The sequence below is a fragment of the Pelodiscus sinensis genome, chromosome 6, assembly GCF_049634645.1.
Source record: "Pelodiscus sinensis isolate JC-2024 chromosome 6, ASM4963464v1, whole genome shotgun sequence".
NCBI classification, from domain to species: domain Eukaryota; kingdom Metazoa; phylum Chordata; order Testudines; family Trionychidae; genus Pelodiscus; species Pelodiscus sinensis.
The window spans coordinates 5,126,032-5,150,626 of NC_134716.1; the positions used below are offsets into that span (position 1 = coordinate 5,126,032).

Here is a 24,595-nt window from a genome sequence, read left to right on the forward strand (position 1 = left end):
GCTACCCCACTGAGGAGTCTGCCTTCCTATAGCACCTCCCAGCTCAGTGCTCTGCCCACTGCTCCACACTGCCTTGGCATTGGATCTAAAATAGAGATGGATCTGAGTTGACACTGGCATCTGAGCCACTTGTGAAATCAGCTGAGCCCACCACTAGTCCAATGTCCAATACGCTGCCATTGTGCCACGAAAGAGTGGGAAAATCAGAAGCTGCTTAGCAAACTTACTAAGGGTGGGGGTGGATTCTCCATCAGTGACAAATCTGAAATCAAGATAGGGCTTTTCTCTAAAAGCTCTGCCCTACGGATTAATTCAGGGCAGGTCTCAGGCCTGTGTTAGGCCACGTCTTTGCTCCGTGGAAGATTGATGCTGCCACAATCGATCTTCCGGAGTTTGATTTGGTGGGTCTAGTTAAGACTTACTAAATCAAACTTAGAGGGCACCCCTGCCGGCTTCCTTTTGTGAGAAGTAAGGGATGCCAACTGGAGCATTTCCTCCCATCAGCCTCCTTCTCTGGGGACGCCGCCCAGCTTGACTTTAGGTAAGCCGACTCCAGCTACGTATTCTACATAGCTGGGGTTGTGTACCTTAAACTGAGCTGCTGGGTCTTGTGTAGACCTGGCTGTAGACAGTTACAATGGCCCTTTCTGGCTCTCTTGTGTATGAATTAAAACAGGAAGGGATGCAGCAGTTTCTGGCCATGTTTTAAAGGCTTCGTGTTTTACTGCAGGAAGCAAAATTTCAGCCAGCCGAGTGTCTTGGTGGAAATGCTGCCTGCTAATTCGGGCTTCCATGCGTCAGCCACAGAGAATGACCAAAGTGAGTGCGAATCGCGGGAGCTGAGCCAAAGCCCATTGAAGTCCCGGGATTGATTCTCACTGGCTCAGCCTCAGGCCCTGCGAGGTGACCAGGGAGCTTTGCCCAGGTGGGTGTAAGTGCGTCTAAATGGGTCTGAGTGCCAGGGAAGCTAAGCAGGGGTGGGCCAGGAGAGCACAAATTGACCTGCAGAGCCCCCAGGGAGTTATGTGGAGACCTGGGCTCTGCACGGGGTGAGTAGCAACCCCTAGAGAACAACAGGTGTGACAGGCACCTTTTCCCGATGATCTGCGCGTAGGTCTTCACCAGATAGTCGGAGATGTTCCGGCCCGTCAGGTTCTGCAGCGTGTCCCCCGTTCTCTGTTCTCTCTGGCGCCACAAGAAAAGCAGACAGACTTGGAAGTGAGCAGGTTTTCAGACTCGGCTTCACGCGTATCCCCACCAAAAGACCCAGCCCCGCCGCCCGCTGCCCTGGGACCGCTCCTACCTGCGGAGGAGGAAGCCCCCCTGCCCCCGGAGGGCACACAGGCAGCATTTTCTTGATCTTCTCATTGCTGCATTCGCAGGCCGGGGAGGGGTTCTCCATGGTCCAGTTGCCATTGAGGAAGATGTCCAGGACCGTGTCAGGGACAGGGGCAGTGGTCCACCGATCCTCTCCGACCAGGCAAGGGGTGTCTCTGCAGGGAGGCCACAGCCACAGCAAATGCAACTTGTTATAAAGACAGGCCAGTGCACTAACTCCTATAAATAACCCACACGCCCACCGAAATCAACAGCCAAACTCCCCCGACCTTGCCGGGCTGCTGCGGAAGACCAAGGGAAATCTCTTGGTGACTCCAATGGGAGTAGAGTCGGGCCAACGCTGGGCACTTTGGACAATCCCCCCCCACCATTATCACTCCTTTGGAGCAGGCATGGAGATACCCTGGCCCAGGGTAGCACCGGGAATCTCGGAGCTGCCGATCGTGCAGGACGAGTGCAGCTGCTACTACACAACTCTGCAGGGTGCAGCTAATTCCTTTCCCTGCCCCATGGCCTGAAGTGTGGGGCAAGGAGCTCTGGCCCCATCACCATCCTACCCTGTTTGGGGCGGTGGCTGTCGTTCACACAAGGGCTGGTGGTGGGGTGGGTGGGATGGTTCTTTGTGCCTTCCTTCCAAGCACAATCTGGCCCTAAATGACTTGCCCTAAGCCAGGCACCCACGTCCACAGCAGAGCCTGTCTCCTAGCCCCCCATCCTGCATGCTCACAGCGAAGCAGGCAACTGTGGGAGCAAAACAACTAGCCCAAGCCAAAAGGTGGCCAGTTTTGCTTTTCTTTTCAAAGCCAGAATCCCATGGGCAGCTCGTAACTTGGGGAGCCCCCTCACGTCTCTCCCCACCTCCAGGCTATGACCATTCCCAGCATGCTGCCGGCGGGGAGCACTAGCAACGGCCTGGGAGGGGTGGAAGAGAGAAGGAAAGAGGTTGTTTTCGCAGGACACGACTGCTCCCCTTTGGGCTCCGTTCTGCCCTGCGGAGCGAGTCGCTCCCGCTCACAGCAATGAGCTGCAGGAGAGAGAATCTGGATCCTCCAGGTCTGGGTCAATACGAGGCAGGGCGTGAGCCTGCAAGCCTGGCTCATCTGAGTGCACCCGCTGCCGTGCCAACAAGGGATGCAGCCACAAACGAATCCTTCAGTACGACCTAGGAGGCAGCCAAGGGGACTATACCCGTGAAGAAGGAGCTCCCATGTGCTGGGGTCAGGCCTTCTGCTTAATATTTCATAGGATCCTAGAACTAGAACTGGAAGGGACCTCGAGAGGTCACAGAGTCCAGTCCCCTGCCCTCATGGCAGGACCAAGCCCCGTCTAGATCATCCCTCTTAGGTGTCTGTCCAACCTGCTCTTCAATATCTCCAGTGATGGAGATTCCACAACCCCCCTAGGCAATTTATTCCAGCGTTTAACCACCCTGACAGGTAGGAAGATTTTCCTAATGTCCAACCTAAACCTGCAATTTCAGCCCATTGCTTCTTGTCCTATCAGAGGCCAAAGAGAACAATTTCCTCCCCTCGTCCCTGTGACACCCTTTTATTTCCCCAAGCTGATCACTGCCGCTGCTTCTAATTAACCACTGCCATTGCGATAATACAACCACCGTTCCCATCGCGGTGAGGTGACAACCCCTGCGGGCCGATGCTGAGGCTGGTGCGAATGGCGGCTGTGATTTGCGTGACACACGTTAGCAATAACAAGTGGCTTAGAAAAGAGAGAGCTGCCACTGCTCGGGGGCTACGTACGGAATGGAGTGTCCTTCCATGCAGCGGGTCCCAAAGCCGGGCTCATTGAGAAGACTGTTCAGGAGCTTCTGGGTGCCAGCATCGTCCGGTGCGTCATTGCTATGGGCACAGAGAGACACAGTCAGGGCCACAAGGCGTGTGTAGCAAAACCAGCAATGTGGCAGCACAGAGACACTGGTACGAGGGTAGGAAAAGGAACAGGGTGGGACATTTCCTTTGTAGAATGTTCTCTCTCTCGCTCGCTCACACACAAAGTACTGAAACTTCTGGAAAGGGCTTGGGAGACTTTTAGCTGATTTTCTCTAAGACTTCGCAAAATGCTCTAAGATCGATGGATGAAAAGTCACCGTGTTCCCTTTAGTTTTTTTTCTCTCCGCGTGCAGAATAAATTGTATGTGCACTGAGGTGTGTATGGACGCGCACCACCCGTTGAAACACAGACTGCTGGCTCTGAGCCCTCTGCCAATCAGCTGGGGGACATTTGACTCTCTGAAGGGAGGCCACACAAGTGCACAGCTTGTAGGGAACACTCAAATAGTATTATATTCCTCCAACCATTCAAACTCACTCTTATTTGGAGCCTGCCTTGTTAAAGCTACAGAGGCAAAACAGTGTCTTATCTTTTGTATTGCACTTTGCAGCTACTCTCACAAATGCACATTGTCAGGTGACGAGACTGTAACAATGACTAGAGAAAGCAGAGCTTTAAGATGCAGCTACAGAGTCCTGTTTAACATTTTCTGGTCGTTGGAAAAGTACCTGATAAAAGTGTACTGCTCATCGTACATCCAGGGCTGCAGTTCCAGGCTGGGGTATTTCCCAAAGGGGGGCACAATCAGGCTGAACATGAGAGCAATGCACACAAACACAGCTGGCAGCACGATCTGAAATCAAAAGGGAAGAGGCAGAGTGACCTTTCAAAGGCCTTGTCTCTACTTACGCGGAAGGTCGAATTAAGATACACAACTCCAGCTACATTATTTGCATAGCTGGAGTCGACGTACCTTAATTTGACCTTCGGCACTGTCAGCTGGAGGTCGATGGGAACAAATGCACCCGTCGGTTTCCCTTACTCCTCGTGAATCGAGGAGTAGCGGTGTCTATTGGGGAGCCCTCAGTGTTTGATTTAGCAGGTCTTTACTAGACCAGCTATATCAAACTCCGGAAGATCGATCACCACAGCATTGATCTTCCTGGAAGTGAAGATGTGGTCAAAGAAGTGTCCTCACAGGCATTAGCCACCCAGGGGGATGCACATAAACCATACAGAGACACTGACAGAAATGGGCCATGTTTTAGTGACCTCTGCAGGAGGGGCCGCATGGACTCACCTGGGCAAAGAAACCCTTCCTGCTACGTTTGGCAACAAGCAGCCTCTTCCACAGCAGAGCTACGAACTGCTGCTGGGTGAGCTTCCAGCCCTTCATCTGGTAGGAGCCTTTCCCATCCATCCCACTCAGCAGGTCTGTCTCTCTGGATTCTGCTGACACAAATGACAACTCTCACGCACACGGAAACAAGAGTCACTTCCTTCTCCCTCAGACGCCGCTCCTGCTTGTGTAGACTGGACCCTGGAGGTCGCCCATGTTCTTGCTGCTGTGTCTCAGATCCGCTCTGAGCGGGATCAGGCAATGTGGTGCTTAGAGCCACCAGCAGAGCCGAGTCCGGGGTCGCACTGGCTGGAGTAAAGCCTAGTGCGTACGGTCTTTGAGATGGCTGAGGGAAGCCGATTCCAGAGCCATTGGCTCCCCACTGAGAACTAACCCAGACGTATTCAAATCAAAGGGCTTTAGCCAAAGTCCCCAGCTGCTCTGGACTGCCACAAAGGGTATGGTGGGCAGTGGGGCAAGGTCTCTCATGAATATGCACCAGCGTGTTTATCTTTCTGCCTCGTGGTTTGAGGGTGGATTCTACCCACACTGAGGCTGAGCCTTTCCAAACCACCTTCAGACTTGCCTGCCATTGATTGCCAAAGGGAACCGGGCATGTGAATCCACTGGAAACCTCGCCCTTTACAGTCAGTTGACTAAACCTTCTCAGGCACGGACGTGGGCCAGACAGACATGCCAGCTCTGAACGTCTCCAGACAATGAGGAACGTTTTGCCTTAGTGGAACTTTTCAGACCAGGTCCATCTTTCACTAACAGGCAAAGGTGTATCAGCTATTTAACCTGAGGACTAAGGATATAAACTTGGCCTTAAGGAAGGGCAGATGAATTTCAAAGAGCAGGGGAATGCTGATAAAACAGCAGAGATCCAGCAACACTTGGACAGAGAAAGTCCCTGCTTGCGTTACTGTGGACAGGTCACGTTTCCATATTCTAGATGTCACTCCAAGGGGCACTTCTAGATCATAAAATGACCTGACCCAGTATCCACGGAAATCAGTGAAAAATCTGAATGGGGTTTGGATCAGGGCCTACATCTGTCCCCTTCAGACAGACGGTCTCATCATATTCATGCATTAGATTCTGCAGGGCTATCCCTCGAGTCCCAGAACGAGCCAGGGTATCTATACATAAACAAATGGCGTTCCTCTCACGTTGGCCCATTCAGGAACGCAGGGAGCAATAAACATCCTGCATGGGGACAGAGCATTCCCAGTTAAGTGTGTCAGGAATTCTAACACAGTCCCAGAAACGCAGGAAAAATTCAGAGGCCATTTGCTGGAAGGAATTTAAGTGACACCCAGAAGTCTTCAGGGAAGTTCCTTTAAGTGCCCTCAGATTATCTAGTTTCAGTTGCATTGTGATTCACGTAACAGCATGAGCCACAAACACATTTCAAGCACAGACAGACTGTTCAGATTACTGCACCCTGGCCCCTTCCGTCTTTACCTGGGTCTATGTCAGAATCATTGGGGTCAAAAGCATCGTCTTCAGTGAATGGATGCAGGCAGCTCTGTCGGTCTCCAAAAACACGCCTGTTCCTTCTTGCAGGTAAGGTGCCATCTGGAGAGGATAGCACACGCTAGCAGACTTGCTTAGGTCAACAAAGGCAACCAAGAACTCTATCCTTCTGTGAGCCCCAAACGCTGGGAATTCAAGTGTCACCAGCAAACGACTGCATGAAAATCTTCAGCGCATATTGGCTTTCAACTGTTAAGCAGTACCCAGATGCAGCTGCGAACTGCCTCTGAGCACCAGTCCTGGAAAAAGCACCACACGCCTTTGCATGGAAGGTGCAAAGGGGAGTTCCCCATGCACCTGTTTTTCATATAGGCTGTGTCTAGACTGCATCCCTTTTTCGTAACAGGGATGCAAATTAGACACATCGCAATTGCTAATGAAGCGGGGATTTAAATCTCCCCCGCTTCATTTGCATAAAAATGGTTGCCGCTTTTTTCTGGCTCGGAGCTTTGCTGGAAAAAAGTGCCAGTCTAGACGCGGATCTTTTGGAAAATAAAGCCTTTTCCGAAAGATCCCTTATTCCTCATATTAAGAGGGATAAGCTCCGAGTCGGAAAAAAGCGGGAGTCATTTTTATGCTAATGAAGCAGGGGAGATTTAAATCCCCACTTCATTTGCAATTGTGATGTGTCTAATTTGCATCCCTTTTACGAAAAAGGGATGCCATCTAGACACTGCCATGGTGTCCAAGGAACTTACTTTTAAGGACCCTTCAAATGTCCTGGTTTTTCATTTATCAATTAAAATGTTGAAGGCAGTTTTAATCCTAAAATGCTCCTTCAAGATGTATTGTTACACCAAACAGAATTTGCTCTGTGTTTCCCAGGGACAAACAATCTATTGGAACAAATGTTTGGCGTGAAGAGCAGCATTCGGAGTGAAAAATCAAATGAACAGACATGTCAGAGCTGATCATTTGCTCAGAAACTTACTAAATGATGCATATTCAATGTTTCATGATCAACTCATTCAGATACCAAGTTACCGGAACAAATCCTCCATTCCAAGAAATCTGTGCACGTGTCTTCACACGCGGTAACGACACTAGCAAAGATTTTAACAAGGCGTCCTTGTCACTGGCTATTTTGTGACCTTAGAAAAGTCAGCACTAAAGTGTTCCCGTTTCCGATTCTAAAAATAATTTGTGTGGCATCTTTCACTTCTGGCTTCTACTCCAGCACAAGAATTATTATTTTACAGATGGAAAAAGCAACACCCAGGGAGGTCAACAGATTTGCCCAAAACTATAGTATGTGTAAGGGGCAAAGTGGGAAACAGACCTCAGATCTGCTAAACTCCATCCCTAGCTCTAACCACATGATGATTCTACTTGCCCAAGGGCTTAATTCCTTGCCTAGGAATTTCTATCAGTTGAGAATTTAATCTCCTGTCAGCTGTCTGTGTGTGTAAGGGATCCCCATGTACAGATCGAGGCTCCTTTGCTAATGCAGCCTTGACATGATGGTACTAACCTGAGGTCTCTGCATCCACCCCATTATCTTCAGCCACTTTGAGAAAGATCTGACAGGCAAAGAGAGGTTAAACAAAAAATTATGAGTGGTCTGATGCAGCAGTAATGTGCGGCTTGATGTACCACAGGAGAGCCAATGACTCCAGTACAGAAGGCAGTATATCAATATGAGGGGCTTTATGGGCTATTCCCTGCCTAGAGCAGTGGCTCTCAACCAGGGGCATGTGTAATCCGTGGTCTTCTAGGGGAGACATCAATTCATCCAGATATCTGCCTAGGCTTAGAACAGGCTACGTAAAAAGTGCTAATGAAGTCTGTACAAAGTAAAATTGCATTGACATGGATTTGTTTACACTGCTCTGTATACCATACACTGACATGTAAGTACATGGTTGAACCTCTCTAGTCCGGCACCCTCGGGACCCAACCAGTGCCAAACCAGAGAATTTGCCAGACTATGGAAGGCCAATATTATCTAGCGCCATTACCAATGCTTCCCCTGCTCACTGGGCTCTTAGAAGACAGATAGGGGTAAATTAGAGCTAAAGAACAGCACAGAACACTGAGCCCCACAACTGGTGGCTGTAAACAAACTTTATGGGACTGCGGGGAACTTGGCCACGCCCCTGATCGGTGGACATCTGGCTCACTACAGTCACGCTGGACCATGGATGTTGCTGGACCAGACAGTGCCAGACTAGAGAGGTTCAACCTGTAATTATATTCCAACTGATTTACTTTATAATTACACGGTACCAATGAGAAAGTCGCCGTTTGTCAGCCACGGTGTCCTGTGACATGTCCGTATTTTTATGTCTGATTGTAGAAGTTTTTAAGGGAGGTGAAACTTGGGGTGCACAAGACAGATCAGACTCCTGCAAGCGGTACCGTCATCTGGAAAGGTTGAGAGCCACTGGCCTGAAGCCACTTCGAATATAACCAGTGTGACACCTGAGGATTTGGCAGCCCTCTGATTCTGGTTGCTGAGGTTGGGCCAGTATCTTTTTCTTGTAGGGCCAGGGGGGTAAGAGAACACATGTCCTATTAGCTCCTGCTTAGAATGGCATGGGGCATATTTTATTTGTGCACTGCAGACAGGATGGAGCAGCCATTAACAACTGACCACTCGCTCCTGAGTGGGGAATCAAACCGGGAGGAAAGGGACACTAGCAGAGATCACCGGGATGGGCCCATTAGGCATGTGCTGCGGAAGGGCTTGTGATTTCACACAAGGCTGTGACTCAGCCAGGGGGCGAGCAGCCGAAAGGCAGAAGACTGAAGGCAGTGCAGGAATCCACTCCGCCACCTCGGGCACTGGCACGAGGTGAGGGGCACATGGTCTAAGCTCTCAGAACAGCGCCAGCTCACATACCTCCTCCAGCGTCGTCTCCGAGATGCCGTAACTGGAAATGCCCAGGTCGGAGAGACGGTCATCGATTTCATGGAACAGCTCCACAAACGCGCCTTCTCTGGCAGCTTCGTACGGCAAGACGTAGGTTAGCTCATGGCCAATGTCCTCTACCAGCCTCGCCTCAGGAACGTGCTTCATAATGAGGTTGGAGATAACAGAGACGTCTGGAGGAACCAAAACACAAGGTGCCTGCCTTGTTACTCTGCAGGTGACTGGCGATGCCAATTGCAGGGACTAAGGACACAGCCTCAGCAGAACTGTATACAATCCGCTGAAAGGTCAGGTACAGATCCCCAGCAGCTATTTCTATTTGCAGCATCTCTGAGGACACAATCAACAGCCTTGCAAGCCACGTTACGTGAATATGCTCTGTGCAGTGCTACCACCCTGGCCCTTCAATTCTGGTCTAGTTCTGTCGGTAGGGGAAATGCCGTAAGCTTCAGCACTGTGCGTACGTTATGCTTTGCAAGTACTAACTGGTCCTCAAAACCCCAGCAAGAGACTGGTAGGGCAATGCTGTTATCCCCATTTTACAGATCGGGAGACAGAAGCACAGCGGGCGAGTGAGTTGCTCCAGACCAGAGCGATAAGATTCAATCTCCTACGTGCCTTTTCCAGCCCTTACCTATCGTCAGGGTGTCACTTTCATGGTCACTGCCAAGTCCCGCATCTGAACTGCTCTGGGAGACACTGTCGTCCTAGGTACACAGGAAAGGAGGAGAACATAGTAAACTGGATCCAAAGGCAGCCAGCCATCTGCTGCCCCCTCTTTCTAACATCATCCGGAGAGGCCCAGCAATCTGGATGCTTGAGGAAGGGGCTGTCGCACGGAAGATCTTAGTGTTGTTGACTGTGACAAAGGGCTGGGATGAACAGTACCGTTAGAGGCTGTAAGAGGAGATGCCGATATTAGGAGGGATGCATTTAATCTAGTCAGGCCAAAACGCAAAGCTGCCAGCCCTGGCATTAAAGACTCCATGCAAAGAGGCTGTCATGGAGGCCAGCCTCCAATGCAGTGGTTTAACCAGACCCGATGGCAGGCGCAGGACCGAGGTAGGTACAGCTTCTGTGCACTGCTAAGGGATTGCTTTTCGCCTCTTTGACTGCATCGCCGCACCTCTCCGCTGCTGTTTTTTGGCAGCCTTCCGACGTGGTGGAAGGGGAAAGGAGAAAGGAAGTGGAGAGCCACGACAGGACCGCTACCTTTTTCAGGTACGACACCGTGCTGCTGCTGTTCCGGCAGGAGCTCAGCGACGAGTCCACGTCCTTCTTGACCAGGGTCAGGTAATAGCCTGTTCCCAGCTGGTTCTTCAGGAAGAGGGAAGAGCCAACGCAGCACAGCTTGCCGTGAGAGATGATGGCGATCCTGTCCCCCAGGATGTCGGCCTCGTCCATGTGGTGCGTGGACAGAATGATGGTGCGGCCTGTCAATAAAAGAAGAGAAGACGAACACTGATGAGTTTGTAACTCAGCCATATCCATAGCGGATGGGAGTTGCAACCTCTCTGCCCTACCTGTACTGCTAAGAGTCCCTGGTCTGAGAGGCGATGGGACGGAAGACGTTAACAACTACTGCTGCCTTGATTCTCTCCTCTCTTTCATGGCTCAGTCCCCAACCTATTTGTATCGGCTTGTCTTGGTACGCATTTGCAGTGCTAGGAATGGAACCAGTGCAAGCCACACCACCACCAAGTGGACATGCAGCGATCCAAGCAGTGTAAGATGCGGTGCATTTGAATGCCTGACTCACCAGGCCCTGGAGTGAGGGATGAGATTTCAGTGCACCAACAAAAGGTGCCCACTGATTACAATGAGGGCTTTGCCCCAGTGAAGACGGCCAGGGTCAGCTTCTCATCTGAGCTATGACCCCCCTGGAGTTACGCCAGATGTACACCCGTAGGAGTGAAGCCAGAAGTTGCCCTCCTAAGCCCCTTTCCCCAGGGGGAAGTGTCCCCAGAACAGCACTTGCTCTTGAGCGTGGACATGCAATTAAAGAGAAGGGGGTGTCATATGGAGACTGCAAAGAGGGTCTCCTCAATAGGGGATGCAAGTGTCTGGCTGCCCTGAGAGCAGTCACCTCTGGGGCTGTTTGCTGTGGTCTTGTACCATGGCACCCAGTGATTTGCAGTGGCACATTAGTAACGAGTCGCTCATGCAGCAAGCAAAGGTAGAACAATGCGCTTTATCTTAGCCACCCGGGACCTTTTGCTTCCAGCCGTAACCGGGTGGAAGGGCAGATACCTTGGCGATACTTCAGAAGCAGCTCCCAGATCCCTCGGCGAGAGTAAGGATCCACCCCTGCTGTTGGCTCGTCCAGAATGACCACCTTTGATCCCCCCACGAAGGCCAAGGCCACCGACAGCTTCCTCTGCATGCCACCTGCCAAGCGAGAGAAGGATTCAGGCTGGAGGAGAGCGAGCTGTGCCGGACGGTGCCGTGGGAGAGACGGCGAGGGGGCGAGCGCCAGAGCCCCCGCCCTCTGAACACAAATGCCTTCCGAAGCCACCTGTGCACACAGCTGACATGAGACCCGTGAAGGGCTGGCGTGGCCGGACCTACCCGAGAGTTTGCTGGTTCTCGCTTTGAGTTTGTGAGGCAGGCCAACATCCGTCACCATCTGCTGCATCTCCTCTTTCACCTTTTTTTCTGACAGCCCTTTCAGGCGAGCGTAGAACCAGATGTGTTCTTCCACAGTCAGCCTGTGGGTAGGGAGCAGAACCAGAAGGGCGCTACCTTCAATTGAACTCATTACAGAAACCATGCTTATAGAGACAGGAATATATTGCACCAGGCTAGGATTTTTGGAAGCGACAAATGATTTTGGGGACTCAACCTGGGACCCCTTAACAGGAACCTGACAGTCAGAGGGAAAGTGCTGGATTAACTGCTTGGACTCCCAAACACAGAGACACCAAAATCATCAGTCGCTTTGGACAATTTTGGCCTTTTCTTTTCAATGATGGAAGAAACAGTTTCTAAAAAGGAAACTGGGCCAGTGGTCTCAATAGACGTGCAAGGAATTGCAGAAAGAACACCGATCCAGCTAAGAATAAAACAGAACCTACTTCTGCCCTGCTATGGGTTCTGAATACCTCCATCTCTGAACTATCCCTGGCCACATGCACAAACAGCACCTGCGGGGTGGAAGTAACCCCCAGGGTAAGGCATGTTCCCGGGTTTGATCCCAAGGGGTGCAGTGTTTCCCATGCAACACCAACAACCCTCATCTTCCATTGAATATTATGTTCCAGATCCGCAGTTGTAACCAGTCCACTCAACTGAGCTATGCTGATTTAAAGCACCGAGGAGCTTGCCAAACATGGTACATGTGAGCATCCTGATTCTTGGTTCATACCCATTCACCATATATTGGAGCTATTTCATTGCTCCACTGCCTTCAAACAGCAGCCTTTACGCCTCTTGTGAATGATATGAACCTAAGAACGGCCATACTGGGTCAGACCAAAGGTCCATCTAGTCCAGTATCTAGTCTTCTGACAGTGGCCAATACCAGATGCCCCAGAGGGACTCATCAAGTGACCCCTCTCCTGCATCCATTTCCAGCCTCTGACAGAGACTAGGGACATCATTCCTACCCATCCTAGCTAATAAGTATTGATAGACCTAATCTCCATGAATGTATCTAGTTCTTTTTTGGAACCCTGTTAAAGTCCTGGTCTCCACAACATCCTCTGGCAAGGAGTTCCACAGGTTGACTGTGGACACTTACCTCTACTTCCAGACACATAGTCACTAGCCACTGCCTCACAGAGTGGCTCTGACTCACACAAGTCTGTGAGAGACCAGCAGTGGGCCCAGTGCCCTAGAAGGTGTCAATGTCAGAAAACTAGACAGGGAACCCGCGATCAATTTTAAATAAACCCCCACACCTTTCTGCTGTGTGTTCCAGACCCCGTCTCTGCGTTTCCCGGCTGCTACTCACATGTCAAAGAGGACATTGTGCTGGGGACAGACGCCCAAGTTCTGCCGGATGGTGCTGAGCTCGGAGCGGATATCTCTGCCCAGGATGAAGGCCGTGCCCGAGGTCGGAGGAAATAAGCCCGTTAAGATGGACCTGAAGGACAAATGCAGCACAGGGTAAGTACTCTCCGAAATGTCACAGCACGATCCAAACCCAAGAGGAGGCTGGTTCCACATGTGCCAGGGAATGATAGGGTAACGGCTAGGAGAGGGTCTTGGGGAAGTCCCGTATCATGGGATCACTCCTTTAAGGAAATCAGAAAAATCTCTCACACAAGAGCTTTTGGTTTTAAAGGGAGCTGGACTGAACCACAAAATGTTGGTCCTGTGGGAGAAAAGTATCCTCCCCTGTCTCCCTAAAAGCTTGTAATGCTTTCAGAACTCATGTCCTTCTTCTGATAAAGTAGGATCACAAAGGGAGCTACCCAAAAGGGCTGCTGACACTGTACCGAGTCAGCCATAGCTTTGATCTGGCACTGCGACCATTCACTGGCAACAAACGGTTCCATTCCCCGATATCAGGGTATTCCATGGGCCAGAGTCTCAGCAGGTGTGAATCCGCATCACTCTCCCGAAGCAGCAGAGGCACACAGATTTACACCGGCCGAGTCTCTGTCCTTGCAGTTTTAATCTATGCAGCCAGCCGCACACCTGTATTAGGTTGTCATGCTCAGCAAAACCACAAGGGCTCAGAACCTCTCCTCAGAGCTCCTTCCCCACTCTTAAAAATATTGCCCTTACATAGTGGTGGTCTTCCCAGCTCCATTGTGTCCCAGAAAGGAGGTGATCTGCCCCTCATAGAAATTCAGTGTCAGCCCGTCCACAGCCACCTTCTTGCCATCACGATAAATCTTCACCAGGTTCTGAATGGAGACCCCCAGGCTAAGGTGCGAGGGTTCCTCCTCCATGCAGTCTGCGAGAAGACAAAGCAATCAGCAAGGCAGCGTAGAACAGGCACCGATATTAATACCCGTCTTTCCATGGCCGATGAGGACCCACAGTGACTTGGAACCTCTAGGGAGCTTTTTAATATTCCTTCCCAGGGTGGAATCCCTGCATGGAGGTTGACATAAGCGTGGCAGTACTTAATTCTTTGGAGGCCAGATGAAAGGGCCTGACCCAATGCCAGATATAGCCGGGGAAAGGGATCCACTGACTCCAGCCAGGCCAGAGAGGAGAGGACCCAGTCCTGTGAGAGACAGCTCACCGGTTCATGCCTCGATGCCAGAGGAGAGTCCAACCCTGCCTGTCTTGATTGGGCAAGATTTCCAGTGATATGTGTAAACATAAGAATGGCCATACCGGGTCAGACCAAAGGTCCATCCAGCCTAGTACCCAGTCTGCCGACAGTGGCCAGCACCAGGTGCCCCAGAGGGAGGGAACAGAAAAGGTAATGCTCACGTGATCTCTCCCGTCACCCACCTCCAGAGAGGCTAGACCTCCATTCCTACCTATCCTGGCTAACATGGACCTAACCTCCATGAATCGATCTAGCTCTTTTTTGAACCCTGTTAAAGTCCTGGCCTTCACCGCATCTTCTGGCAAGGAGTTCCACAGGTTGACTGTGCACTGAGTGAAGACAAACTTCCTTTTGCATGTGGGTGTTTTTATGGCACAATCACACTCCCATTCTGTTCATTATCCACCAAACGAAGAGTGACTAGGACAGAAGCAGCTTTAATTTCCCAATGTCCTTTCGCCCTGCCCCTACTCAGAGCAAGTCCCCACCTTCATTCATTTAATCCCAAGCACCTGCCTTCTGGCCCCACGCAGCGCAGACACTTACTCTCCGAGGGCCCTTTGTGCTCCGGGCGAGTGTGCCTCCTCTCCTCAGACTCCTCCCCGCACCAATAGGACTTCGTGAAGGGGAAGTACCAGGGCCTGGGAATTCCATACTGGCCTAAACAGAGAGGAAAACAGCTGTGTGAGCCCAGCAAAATCCGCCCTAACGTCTCTCCATTTAAAGGGGCCGGGCAGGTACTCAAGGGTTGCATCTCCTGCTGTCAGGCCCCGGAGAGCAGCAGCACGCGTGCGAGACGGTGAAAACCCCCCTTCTAGAACAAAACCTGGTGATGGACTAAGAGAGAGAGATTTTAGCCAGGTGGGGAATTGGCAACGTTACAGCCAATCTTCCCGAATCGCACTGTAGTCTACCAGCTAACCTCTCTGGAGGCGCTGCCCATGCTGTGCCAGGTACAAGCGTCCTCAGCGCCTCGGGACTGAAGAGGCCGAGAATCTCATAGGAGGCGCCTGCCTTGGCTGAGCTGAGCCCCCGTTCCCTGTATAAAGGGAAGTGATGCTCACCGGTCCTGGTGAACCATTAACGTTTGGGGGCAGGAGCGACTCCCTGCCTGCTGTGGGACCCGTTGCTCCAGCGTCCGGAGCAGCCTGTGTCCATGGGGAGCCTGGGTGCCCTGCAGGCAGCTCCTGCCTATGGTGGCGAGGCTATTCCAGCCCTTTCTCGGCAGGCAGCAGGGAGAAAGGAGGCTTGCTTCATCCCAGTGGGGCTGGCATGGCCCACCCCCCACGCCTCTTTTAATTGGTTTAATGGTTAACTGGTTAACCAATTAAATGGGATTTTACATCCCTAATATGGGGCCACTTGGACACTGTCCAGAGTCACCTTGGCGGCTTTGACATGACGACAATGGTAGTGAGGTGGGGCCCTTCCAAAACAGATGCCGCTGTATTATCAGCTCTGCCTGGAACATGAAACACTCCGGACAAAGGGGCAGGAAAAGACAGGCTGCAGCAGGAGCAGAACACCATGTCTCCAGGCGAGAGCAACGGCTCACCTGGGAAGACAGACTCAAAGTACCAGGTCATCACCCCGTAGAGGAAGGTATCGAACAGCATCATGATGGCCGACGTGGTCAGGTTAAAGCCATCTTCTTCCAGGGGGCTTTCGAAGAGGTTGTCCCACTGCACGCCGATCCCCTGCTCCTCAAACAAGGCAAAGTACTCGCAGCCAAACCCAAAGGCGACCGGGGACAGCAGGCTCTAAGGGGGCAAGAGGTTCACGCTCGTGAGACCGTTCACCAACTCATCTCTTCACCTTTAGAAATAAACGTTAGCTCAGCCCTCATGCTAACGTCCTGACTCAGAAGTCAAAGGCTGGAATCCTGGCCCTACTGAGGTCATGGGCAAAATTCCAGGTGGAGCCAGCAAGCTCCGGTTGCCTAATGTTGTCCTTCCACAGCCTTCCTGAGTTTGAAGGCTTGACTCCTACTCAAACATGCCCGGGTCTGTGCTGCACTGAGAAGAGACTGAAACAAGGAGCGGTGGTAGAGAGAACAATGCGGTAGAACAAGTGGGTGTAGGTGTGTATCGACATTCGATTTCGTCAGCCATTTGGTTGCCCAGTTACCCAGTTTAGTGAGATCCCTTTGTAACTCCTTGCAGTGAGCTTTGGACTTACCTGTCTTCTGCAAACTTTGCCTCTGCACATTTTACCCCTTATTCCAGATCATTTATAAATATGTTGAACAGCACTGAAACCAGTACAGATCCCTGGGGAACCCCCTATTACCGTTCTTCGTTCTGAACACTGACCGTTTATATCTACCTTTTGTTTTCTTGTCTTCTAACCAATTACTGGTCCATGAAAGGACCATCCCTCTTACCCTTTGACAGCTTACTTTGCTTAAGAGGTTTTGGTGAGGTACCTTCTCAGGGCTTTCTGAAAGTCCAAGTACGCTATTGCTACAGGATCACCCTTGTCCACGTATTTGTTGACCCATTAAAGAATTCTAATTGATTGGTGAGACATGATTTCCCTTTACAAAAACCATATTGACTCTTCCCTCACAAATCGTGTTCAGCTACCTGGCTGATAATTCTGTTCTATACTATAGTTTCAACCAATTTGCCTGGTACTGAAGTTAGGCTTATCAACCTGTAACTGTTTAATATATCAGTTTGTTCCAAAACCTCTCTAACAGCGCCTCAATCTGGGACAATTCTTCAGATTTTTGTCACCTAAAAAGAATTGCTCAGATGTGGGATTCTCCTTAATAAGTTCCACATTGAAGACCTGTTGCAATAATTTATTTAGTTTCTCCACAAGGCCACATGTTCCTTGACTGTCCAGTGACTGGTTGTTTGGCAGGCTTCCTGCTTCTGATATACTTAAACTTTTTTTTTTTTTTTTTGCTATTAGTTTCTGAGTCTTTTGCTAATTGCTTTTCAGATTCTCCTTTGGCCTGCTTAATTATATTTTCACACTTAATGTGCTAGTGTTCCTACATTATTAGGACTTAGTAGGATTTGACTTCCAATTCTTAGAGGATGCCCTTTTGCCTTTAACCATTTCTTTTACTTTCTGGTTTAACCATGGTGACACTTTTTTGCTCCTTGTACTAGCCTGAGAGGTTCTCAAAAACCTCCATATCTCCATGATGGTCACTCATCCCTCTCTGTACTGTGGTCATGGAAGTGTCCAGAGAGTCCCAGATTTTGATGCCAGAAGCGACCATCAAGATTACTTAGACTGATCACCTCCTAAACACAACCTGTGGAATTCCAGCCAGTGCTCCTGGCCCTGAGACTAGATCTGGGCCACTACTGAAGAACGTGGTGCTATTCCGTGGTGAGACAGTGCCTCAATGGCAGTTCTTCAGGCTGATCTGCTGAAGACTGGGGGTTTGGTTTGGTTCCTCCCTCTCTTGCTGCCCAGACGACTAAACCAGAGAAGGGGGGAAGGGAGGGGGTGTTGAGAGCAGCCCCCCCCCCCCACCACAATGTGGTGGAGAATCTCTAAAGGGAGGCTCTCAGGTGGACGGGCGTCTAGGGGAGGGCAACTGAAGGGCCTGATCTGGTGGCAAATGAGCAATCTCACATGAGCAGCAGTGGGGCAGGATCAGACCTGGCAGCAGCAGACCGTAAAGAGCATGCTCAAAAGTCCCTTCCCACCCCCAGCTCCTGGATCACTATCAAACCCAGAAAGTTCTCCATCTGTGCCAGCTCGGGTGGCCCTTAGCCGAGTGGAAACCAAAGGGCTCTTGCATACTGCAGCCCCACCCAGCCCAAGAGCCCCCGAGCGCGTCGCTGGCCCCGGCACAATATTCAGCACTCCTCCTCCTCTGCAGCTGGCCCCGCGCCACTCACCGCGAACATTTTGAGCGAGAAGCCCACGTAGTCCTGCCAGGCGACGCACAGCACGTAGGGCAGGTAGAGGGTGAAGTAAATGATGCCCCCACAGGCTGTCGCCAGGTTGGCCCTGGAGAACATGGTGCTGATGAGGAAGCACTGCGAGATGGTCACCACGGCGAAGACGGAGAGGAAGACAAACACCACGCTGGGGTCGCTGTAGGGCAGCAGGTTCCCCACCTGGGCAAGGAGGAGGCGCGTGTCACAAGTCGCACAGGGCGTGCTCAGAGGCCCTCAGCAGGGCCCGCTTGCAGAATGTAGTTCCATAACTACCCTTGAGTGGCGCTAGCCCCAGCGGGCCCTGGGGACTGTGACACCGCAGGAGGGGCATTTTGCCCTGGGCATGGCTCTCAGCACACTGAGGAACACTGCAGCAATTAGCTAAAGCACCCGTTATTTTAAATCGGTGGTTTCAACCAGGGGTTCCTGGGGGTACATCAACTCATCTAGCTATTTGCCTAGTTTTACAAGCTACATAAAAAGCACTAGCAGAGTCAGCAAACACTAAAAATTTCATGCACTGACTGGCTCTCTACACTCCCCACTGAAGTGTACGTACAATCGTTATATTCCAGTTGATTTACTGTGTAATTATATGGTACGAACGAGAAAGCAGGCCCTTTCTCAGTCACAGCGTGCTGTGGGTTTTGGTCCCATTTGGTAAGCGAGCTGTTGTGAGGTGAGACGAAACGTGCGGGGAGTCCAAGACAAATCAGACTCCAGAAAGAGCTACAGTCGTCTGGGAAGGGGTGTTTTACATCACGTCAGCCTCGTTTTGGAACCCAGAGGCCCTTCCTAGTGAGTCACTGGCCTGATCCAAGTTCCTAGACTATGAATTAACCCCAGAGCTGGTCACCAGGCTGATCGTCAGCCTTACGCTGCCCCCCAGGAAATCAAAGCTGCTGGGCGGGGAGAGAGAGCCACCGCGCCCGCCTCACCTTCAGGATCAGCACCAGAAGCCCAGCGCTCATGAGGAGGGGGATGAGGCTGCTGATGAACCAGCTGAACCAGAGGATGCCGTTGTCCAGGCCCATGATGCGCATGGTCTCCTTCAGCCGGGCTTCCTTCTCGTACACGATGCCCTTGATGATCACCGCCACCGAGTAGATCCACGCCAGAGTCATGAAGAGGGGCATGGAGCGGCTCATGACCCGCAGGAATCTGGTGGCAAGAACCGGGTGGGGGGACACTGCTGTGGTCCTTTGCTTGACAGAGAGTCCCCTGGGCCTGCAGGGTGCCCTGCAGGCGCTGAGGAGGAGGAGGATCGTTGCTCCTCATGGTTCCCGTCAGGGCCAGGGCCCCATTGTGCAGAGCAAAGCAGGCACCCCGGGCCATGGCTTTGCCTGCTGTAACCTGGCGGAGCTCCCTGGGGGAGCGAGCAGCAGGGCTGTGCTTTATGACCCTTCCAGACCAGTCCCCAGCCACTTCCAGGCCCGGCTACAACTCAGCAAGCCTGGCTAGTGCAGAGGGAGCGGGGACTCTCTGGCCCCTCCATTGCTGGAGGCCTGGCCAGGCACTGAGAAGGAGTCACGCAGCACTGCCCAGAGGATGCACCTCCCCCACCCACTAACAGCTGGGAGGCACCATCCTCTGCACAGCTCTCCTGGGGCAGGGCCTCCATGCACCGTTCCCTTCGGGCCCCTGCACAGAGCGATCCACCCAATCCCACCCTCTGGAGCTTGCCCATGCCCCAGTGCGGGAATGCCCAGGCCCCACTGGACCAAATCAGCTGGTCCCAGCCTGCCCCTGTCAAAGCCACCGGTGCCCAGTCACTCAGGATCCGACACAGACCCTGCAGCCGGGTCACCCTGCCGCAGAACTTACATATCGTCCACGTAGCAGGGGTAGGGCATCTGCTGCACGTAGACGCCGGTCTTCTTCTCCGCGCCCGTCAGCGCCCTGATGATCGCCTGCTCCACCACGTCCTGTAGGTACGCGAAGCCGCCCCAGACGTACCGCATGTCTTCAAAGGGGTCGGCACGAGGCCCCGGGTCCCAGTACCTGAGCCAGGGGAACCAAGACCCCCCCTGTCAGATATCCGCTCAGCGTCTCCCCACCCCTCCCCGCAGAAGGCGGCCGGGCAGCACTCACCCGTCCTTAATCTTGTTTGTCCTTTCCACGTTGTCGATGTCCATCCGCAGCTTGTACCTGATGTGAGGCGGCAGCCCCGCGCTGCTCGGGCCGATGTCAGGGAAGACGATGCCGGCCCAGAACTTCCTCTCGTCCAGCAGCTCCATGGACCTGTTGATGAGCCGCACCTCTGTGGCCACGGGCTCCAGCTTGTCCAGGTTGACACACTAAGTGGAGAGAGCGTCGTAAGCATGTCGGTGTCCACGGGGCACGTGGATTCCATGGCTGCGACAGTGATCTCACACCCTCGCAGCCGCCTGCACCTCGGAGCTACAACACCCGGCCATTCCTCTGCAGAGGTGGCACGCAAGGGACTCAAAAGAGCCGCTGCAGCTTCTGCTGCAGTCGCTGAATAATACCTGGGACCAGTGAGACCAGCCACTGGCAGCTGCCCTTAGGGGTGGGGCAGGACTGTCACTGGGAACACGCAAGAGCAGAGTTTTTTCAAAGCTGGAGGTCTGAAGTTAGGCTGTTCTGCCAGTACATTGGTACCTCCACAAGCAGGCTAAGGAGGACTCTTTTCAGACCCCTGATTTTTTAAACTGTGGCTGCAGGGTTTTATGTCTTTCTTGACCCAAATCTCCTAGGAGCACTAATGGTGCGAAGCACAACACTGCAACCCCCCCATAAGCATGAGCCTTTTGCAATAGGACTCTCTGAGCCCCGTGGCCCAGAGCACGGCTTGGCCGTGTTCTGCTGGATGTACATCTGCAAAAGCGCTCTGCTGTCCGGGGCAGCGCGGCCGTTATCGGACCTGCGCGTAGGCTCACCTCCATGAAGCGGGAGATGGTTAGCACAGCTTGGTCGGTCTCATTGAAGGCATCCTTCCAGGTGTACGCGGAGCCGTTCACGGATTGAACGTCCTCCGGGGACTTTGCCAGGAACAGGGACACATCTTGAACCGTCCAGTTGGAGCCGCTCAAGTGAGCGTCCCAGAGGTCTTTGCTCTTCAGCAACGACTGCAAGAGGGAAATAACGGCCGTTAGGGGTTCCCCCCAGCCAGGCAGAGATTCTACCCTTTCCCCTTGCACCTGGGAGCCCAACACTGGACAAGGACCAAGAGGGGAGAGTTTGCTGAGCACGACTTCCCCGCTGCATGTCCTGTTACCGATTCTGCCAGAGTCTGGGACTTCCACCGGAGGAGCCGCATTCCCCGAGTGCAGCATCGCCCTGACTGCAGTGCGACGGGATGAAAACTCCCAGGGGAAGAGAACATTCAGGGTTGTCGCAGAATGGGGGGTATCACACGTGGCCTGGCCGAGGGGCCTTGTGTGGCAACGTGTTAGAAGACTGAAGGCTACACCCAGGCTAAACTGTAATCCAAACAGGAATCTCCTAATCTCTCTCACTCCCTACAGCAGTGTTTCTTAAACTGTGTTCCGGGGAACATCGGCGTGCCACGAGGCAGTCGGAGATGTGCCACGGAAAACAACAGATTTCAAAATGGCCGCCTTTTTTTTTTTCTGCTCAACAAAACCTAAAAAAAACAAAACCTCCTAAAAAAAAACATTCTTTGGTGTTCTTCGGTCTTAAAAAGTTTAAGAAACACTGCCCTACAGGCCTGTTCTCTCTACTGCAGGTGGAGGGCAGCAGAGAACCCCACACAGCCTGCGTAAGGACACAGTAAAATACTGTCCCAGACTCACAGGCACATTTGAGAACAACAGTTCTCCAGCGGGTGGCAGCCTTGCTCAGGTCTCTGGAAAGCGAGAAAAGCTGCCAAAAAAACAAGCCAACCAAACGAAAAAGCAGTCACTGGAAAGCAGAGAAGCGCAGAGAAAGAAAGAAATTTTTTTCCAGATAATCGGTGGCTGCTAAGAGCTGCCGACACCTTCCAAACATTTCGTTGATTTGAGCAGAGACAAGGGGAGGGGAGGATTGAACGTAGCTGGGAATTCGGTTCCCAAGGTGCTAAGTGTAAGCAGGCCGACCCTAGGTGTATTTACTGTACGTTATAGTCTCCTTCAGCCGGCTACAGTTATAGTACACTGTTGCTCCGGAAGCAAAGAGGCTACACAAGGAAAAATTACTAGCTGAACAATCTGCTGTGAGTTTTTACGCTCCTACTGTCCCTTTATTTCCAAGTTCTCTCACAGGCAGAGGGGTTAATAATACTAAAGGGAAGGGACTATCCCAAACATGCAGGACAGATAATAAAACACAAGGACGAGGGCTGTTAGACATGCCCTCAGCGTGACAGCATACTGACCCGGATCAGGTCCATCTCTGCACTGCTTTCCATGAACGTCCAAATCTTCGGGCTGATCTCCTGCCACATCCCTCCTAGATCCCGGAACACACCCAGCTCCTGGAAAGTCCTGTTCACCTGCCGGCAAAGGGGAAGGGTTATTCCCAAACCTCAGCACCGCAGGGCGGAGCAGCCATAGGCCAGGTGGGCAGTGCGCTACAAATTGCACTGCCCGAGTGGGAACAGCAGCACTACAGCTACTGCACAGAAAGGAATCGTGCGTTTGAAGGGAAAATAGAACAAGCTGGTACACTGGTGTGTCCGGACCATTAACGCCTTTGCAGGCCACGTTCTCTGGCTGGCTCTCTCATGGGTGTGCACGGGGAGGAGCGTTCCAAAAGCCTGCCCACCCCCCAATCCCACTTTCCGCAGTAGGGCCATCCAAGAAAGCCCAAGGACCACTGCTTCCCAGGCTGCCAGAGAACATCGGCAGCATAAGAGCCTCTGTACCAGCTCTGCACTCCAGGACAATCACCTTTGTACTTGAGGGTTGCCGTGTGAGCGGATTGAACCAGCAGTAGGGCCACATTAAACCGTCTCCGTAAACAACACTGCGATTTGCATGGACGGGCCTGGCCCCATCTCTCCTGTGCTGCTTGCCCGGGGGGACAGGATCCCACAGCCTACCTCGCTCATGACCTTCCTCGTGACTGGCGTGTCAGGCGTGTACAGGATCTTCCCAATAAGCAAAGGCTTCAGCGCCCTCCAGATAATCCGGGAGAGCGGGCTGGATTCCAAGTTCTTCAGCAGCTCGTTGCAGTAGGGTGCTGACCAGGGAGAGAACGCGCACGAGCCATGTTAGAGGCGCAAGTATCCACCAGCTCCCAGGCGCTTACTCCCAGGCCAAGGTGTCACCCACACAAGGCTGGATTAAGGGGGGAGCTAGCCGGGCAGCTGCCCGGGGTGCCAACCTATGGGGGGCGCTGATTGAAGTGGTAAGGGGAGCCGCGCGCCCGCTGTGCAACTATGGCTTGGTCTGACACTGCTCCCACATGTTGCATTTTAAAAAACGGAAACCTCTGGGCCTCAGCTACAAACCCCGAGCTGCACAACTTGACCAGGAACCCAACCCACATCACTGCGGCAGGAATCACCCCGTGTCCACAGTGAAAACCAGGCATCCATGCCCAAGGACTGCTTGCTAATTACAAAGCCCGGTTCAATCAAAACAGCACATCGAAGGCCACATTTTCCAAGGCTCAGTAGCCCTAAAATGGGGGTCAGCTTTGCAGCAGGGCTCAGCTCCCCATGTGCACCCACGTGCCGGTGAAGAGGAAGCGGAAGCCTCTAAGAACCCTCGCACGTGTAACGTGAACGGGCCGGTTACTTACTTGTAGAATTGTCATAGAAATTAGCTGCATCCTCCTCGGTGCTGTTGCCTCCGAACAGGGCTTTGTAGTTGTTGTCCTCATACCAGTTGAGAGATTTGATTTTCAGCCCTCCTCCTTCCGGATGGCCACACACAATGCGCGATACCGCTTGGTAGATCTGGGTAGAGGAGCTTGTGGCATTCACATTGGTCAGAAACATCACCTCCTGCCGCATGTCGCTCCAGCTTTTCATGCTGGCCAGCTGCAATGCACAAGGGGAGGGACACAAAGGGCTTGTGTGTTTCACTTGCACCGAACAGATATTTTGATTGCGGAGCATTTGCCTCCAGAATCACCTGATCTAACGGAATGAACCATCTATGTGAAACAGACCTTTGAAATGCACAAGGGCACTATTGGGGGAGGGGGACTTGCACTCAGGAAATGCCCCATGTACGCGGCCAAGTAGGGACACTGACTTTTGTTGCACCATCTCCTTTATTCTGCATTTTTCACTGACCCTACACACAGTCCTTAGCCCCTGGCCTCTTGGCTCCTTCTGGCTGCAACACCATTCACATTTCAGCACGAGCCCTTGTTCTGGCTGCACAAGGGGGGGAGGAGGGAGAGAATGAGCCATAAGGAGATGTGGGGAAACAACAGAGTCAGACTAATCAGATGCAGCGATACAGGGCCCCGTTCTCTGCTAGTGTAGAAGGGTTTTCTGAAATCCATCAGCAAGCAGCTAAATTACACAGTAGCTAGAGATGTGGTGATAGCCGAGTTGGTCCCAGGAGGTGGGTGAGATAATATATTTTATTGGCCCTACGCCTGATGGTCAGAGAGAGACGCTTTTGGAGCTACACATAAGTGCTCTGAAAGAGTTCTGTGTA

At 52.3% G+C, this 24,595-nt stretch overlaps 1 protein-coding gene across 3 annotated transcripts in view; it reads right to left on the minus strand.

Moving 5' to 3' along the window:
• Positions 1–24,595, minus strand: part of ABCA1 (ATP binding cassette subfamily A member 1) — a 122,953-nt gene that overhangs the window by 20,553 nt on the left and 77,805 nt on the right. For all 3 annotated transcript variants that reach the window (XR_012904577.1, XM_075931352.1, XM_075931353.1), the window contains exons 9-32: positions 23,724–23,964; positions 23,020–23,159; positions 22,354–22,470; positions 20,915–21,103; positions 20,106–20,311; positions 19,839–20,015; positions 18,953–19,175; positions 17,973–18,194; positions 15,662–15,866; positions 14,653–14,766; positions 13,608–13,779; positions 12,829–12,960; positions 11,445–11,584; positions 11,127–11,264; positions 10,089–10,309; positions 9,511–9,583; positions 8,847–9,049; positions 7,476–7,524; positions 5,933–6,046; positions 4,427–4,575; positions 3,855–3,979; positions 3,096–3,194; positions 1,304–1,493; positions 1,091–1,185 (exon numbers count right to left, since the gene is read on the minus strand). Coding sequence is in view for 2 of the 3 variants with exons in the window: in XM_075931352.1 (XP_075787467.1) it covers positions 1,091–1,185; positions 1,304–1,493; positions 3,096–3,194; positions 3,855–3,979; positions 4,427–4,575; positions 5,933–6,046; positions 7,476–7,524; positions 8,847–9,049; positions 9,511–9,583; positions 10,089–10,309; positions 11,127–11,264; positions 11,445–11,584; positions 12,829–12,960; positions 13,608–13,779; positions 14,653–14,766; positions 15,662–15,866; positions 17,973–18,194; positions 18,953–19,175; positions 19,839–20,015; positions 20,106–20,311; positions 20,915–21,103; positions 22,354–22,470; positions 23,020–23,159; positions 23,724–23,964 (3,734 nt within the window). In the remaining variant the exon portion in view is untranslated. The remainder of the gene's footprint in view (positions 1–1,090; positions 1,186–1,303; positions 1,494–3,095; positions 3,195–3,854; positions 3,980–4,426; positions 4,576–5,932; positions 6,047–7,475; positions 7,525–8,846; positions 9,050–9,510; positions 9,584–10,088; positions 10,310–11,126; positions 11,265–11,444; positions 11,585–12,828; positions 12,961–13,607; positions 13,780–14,652; positions 14,767–15,661; positions 15,867–17,972; positions 18,195–18,952; positions 19,176–19,838; positions 20,016–20,105; positions 20,312–20,914; positions 21,104–22,353; positions 22,471–23,019; positions 23,160–23,723; positions 23,965–24,595) is intronic.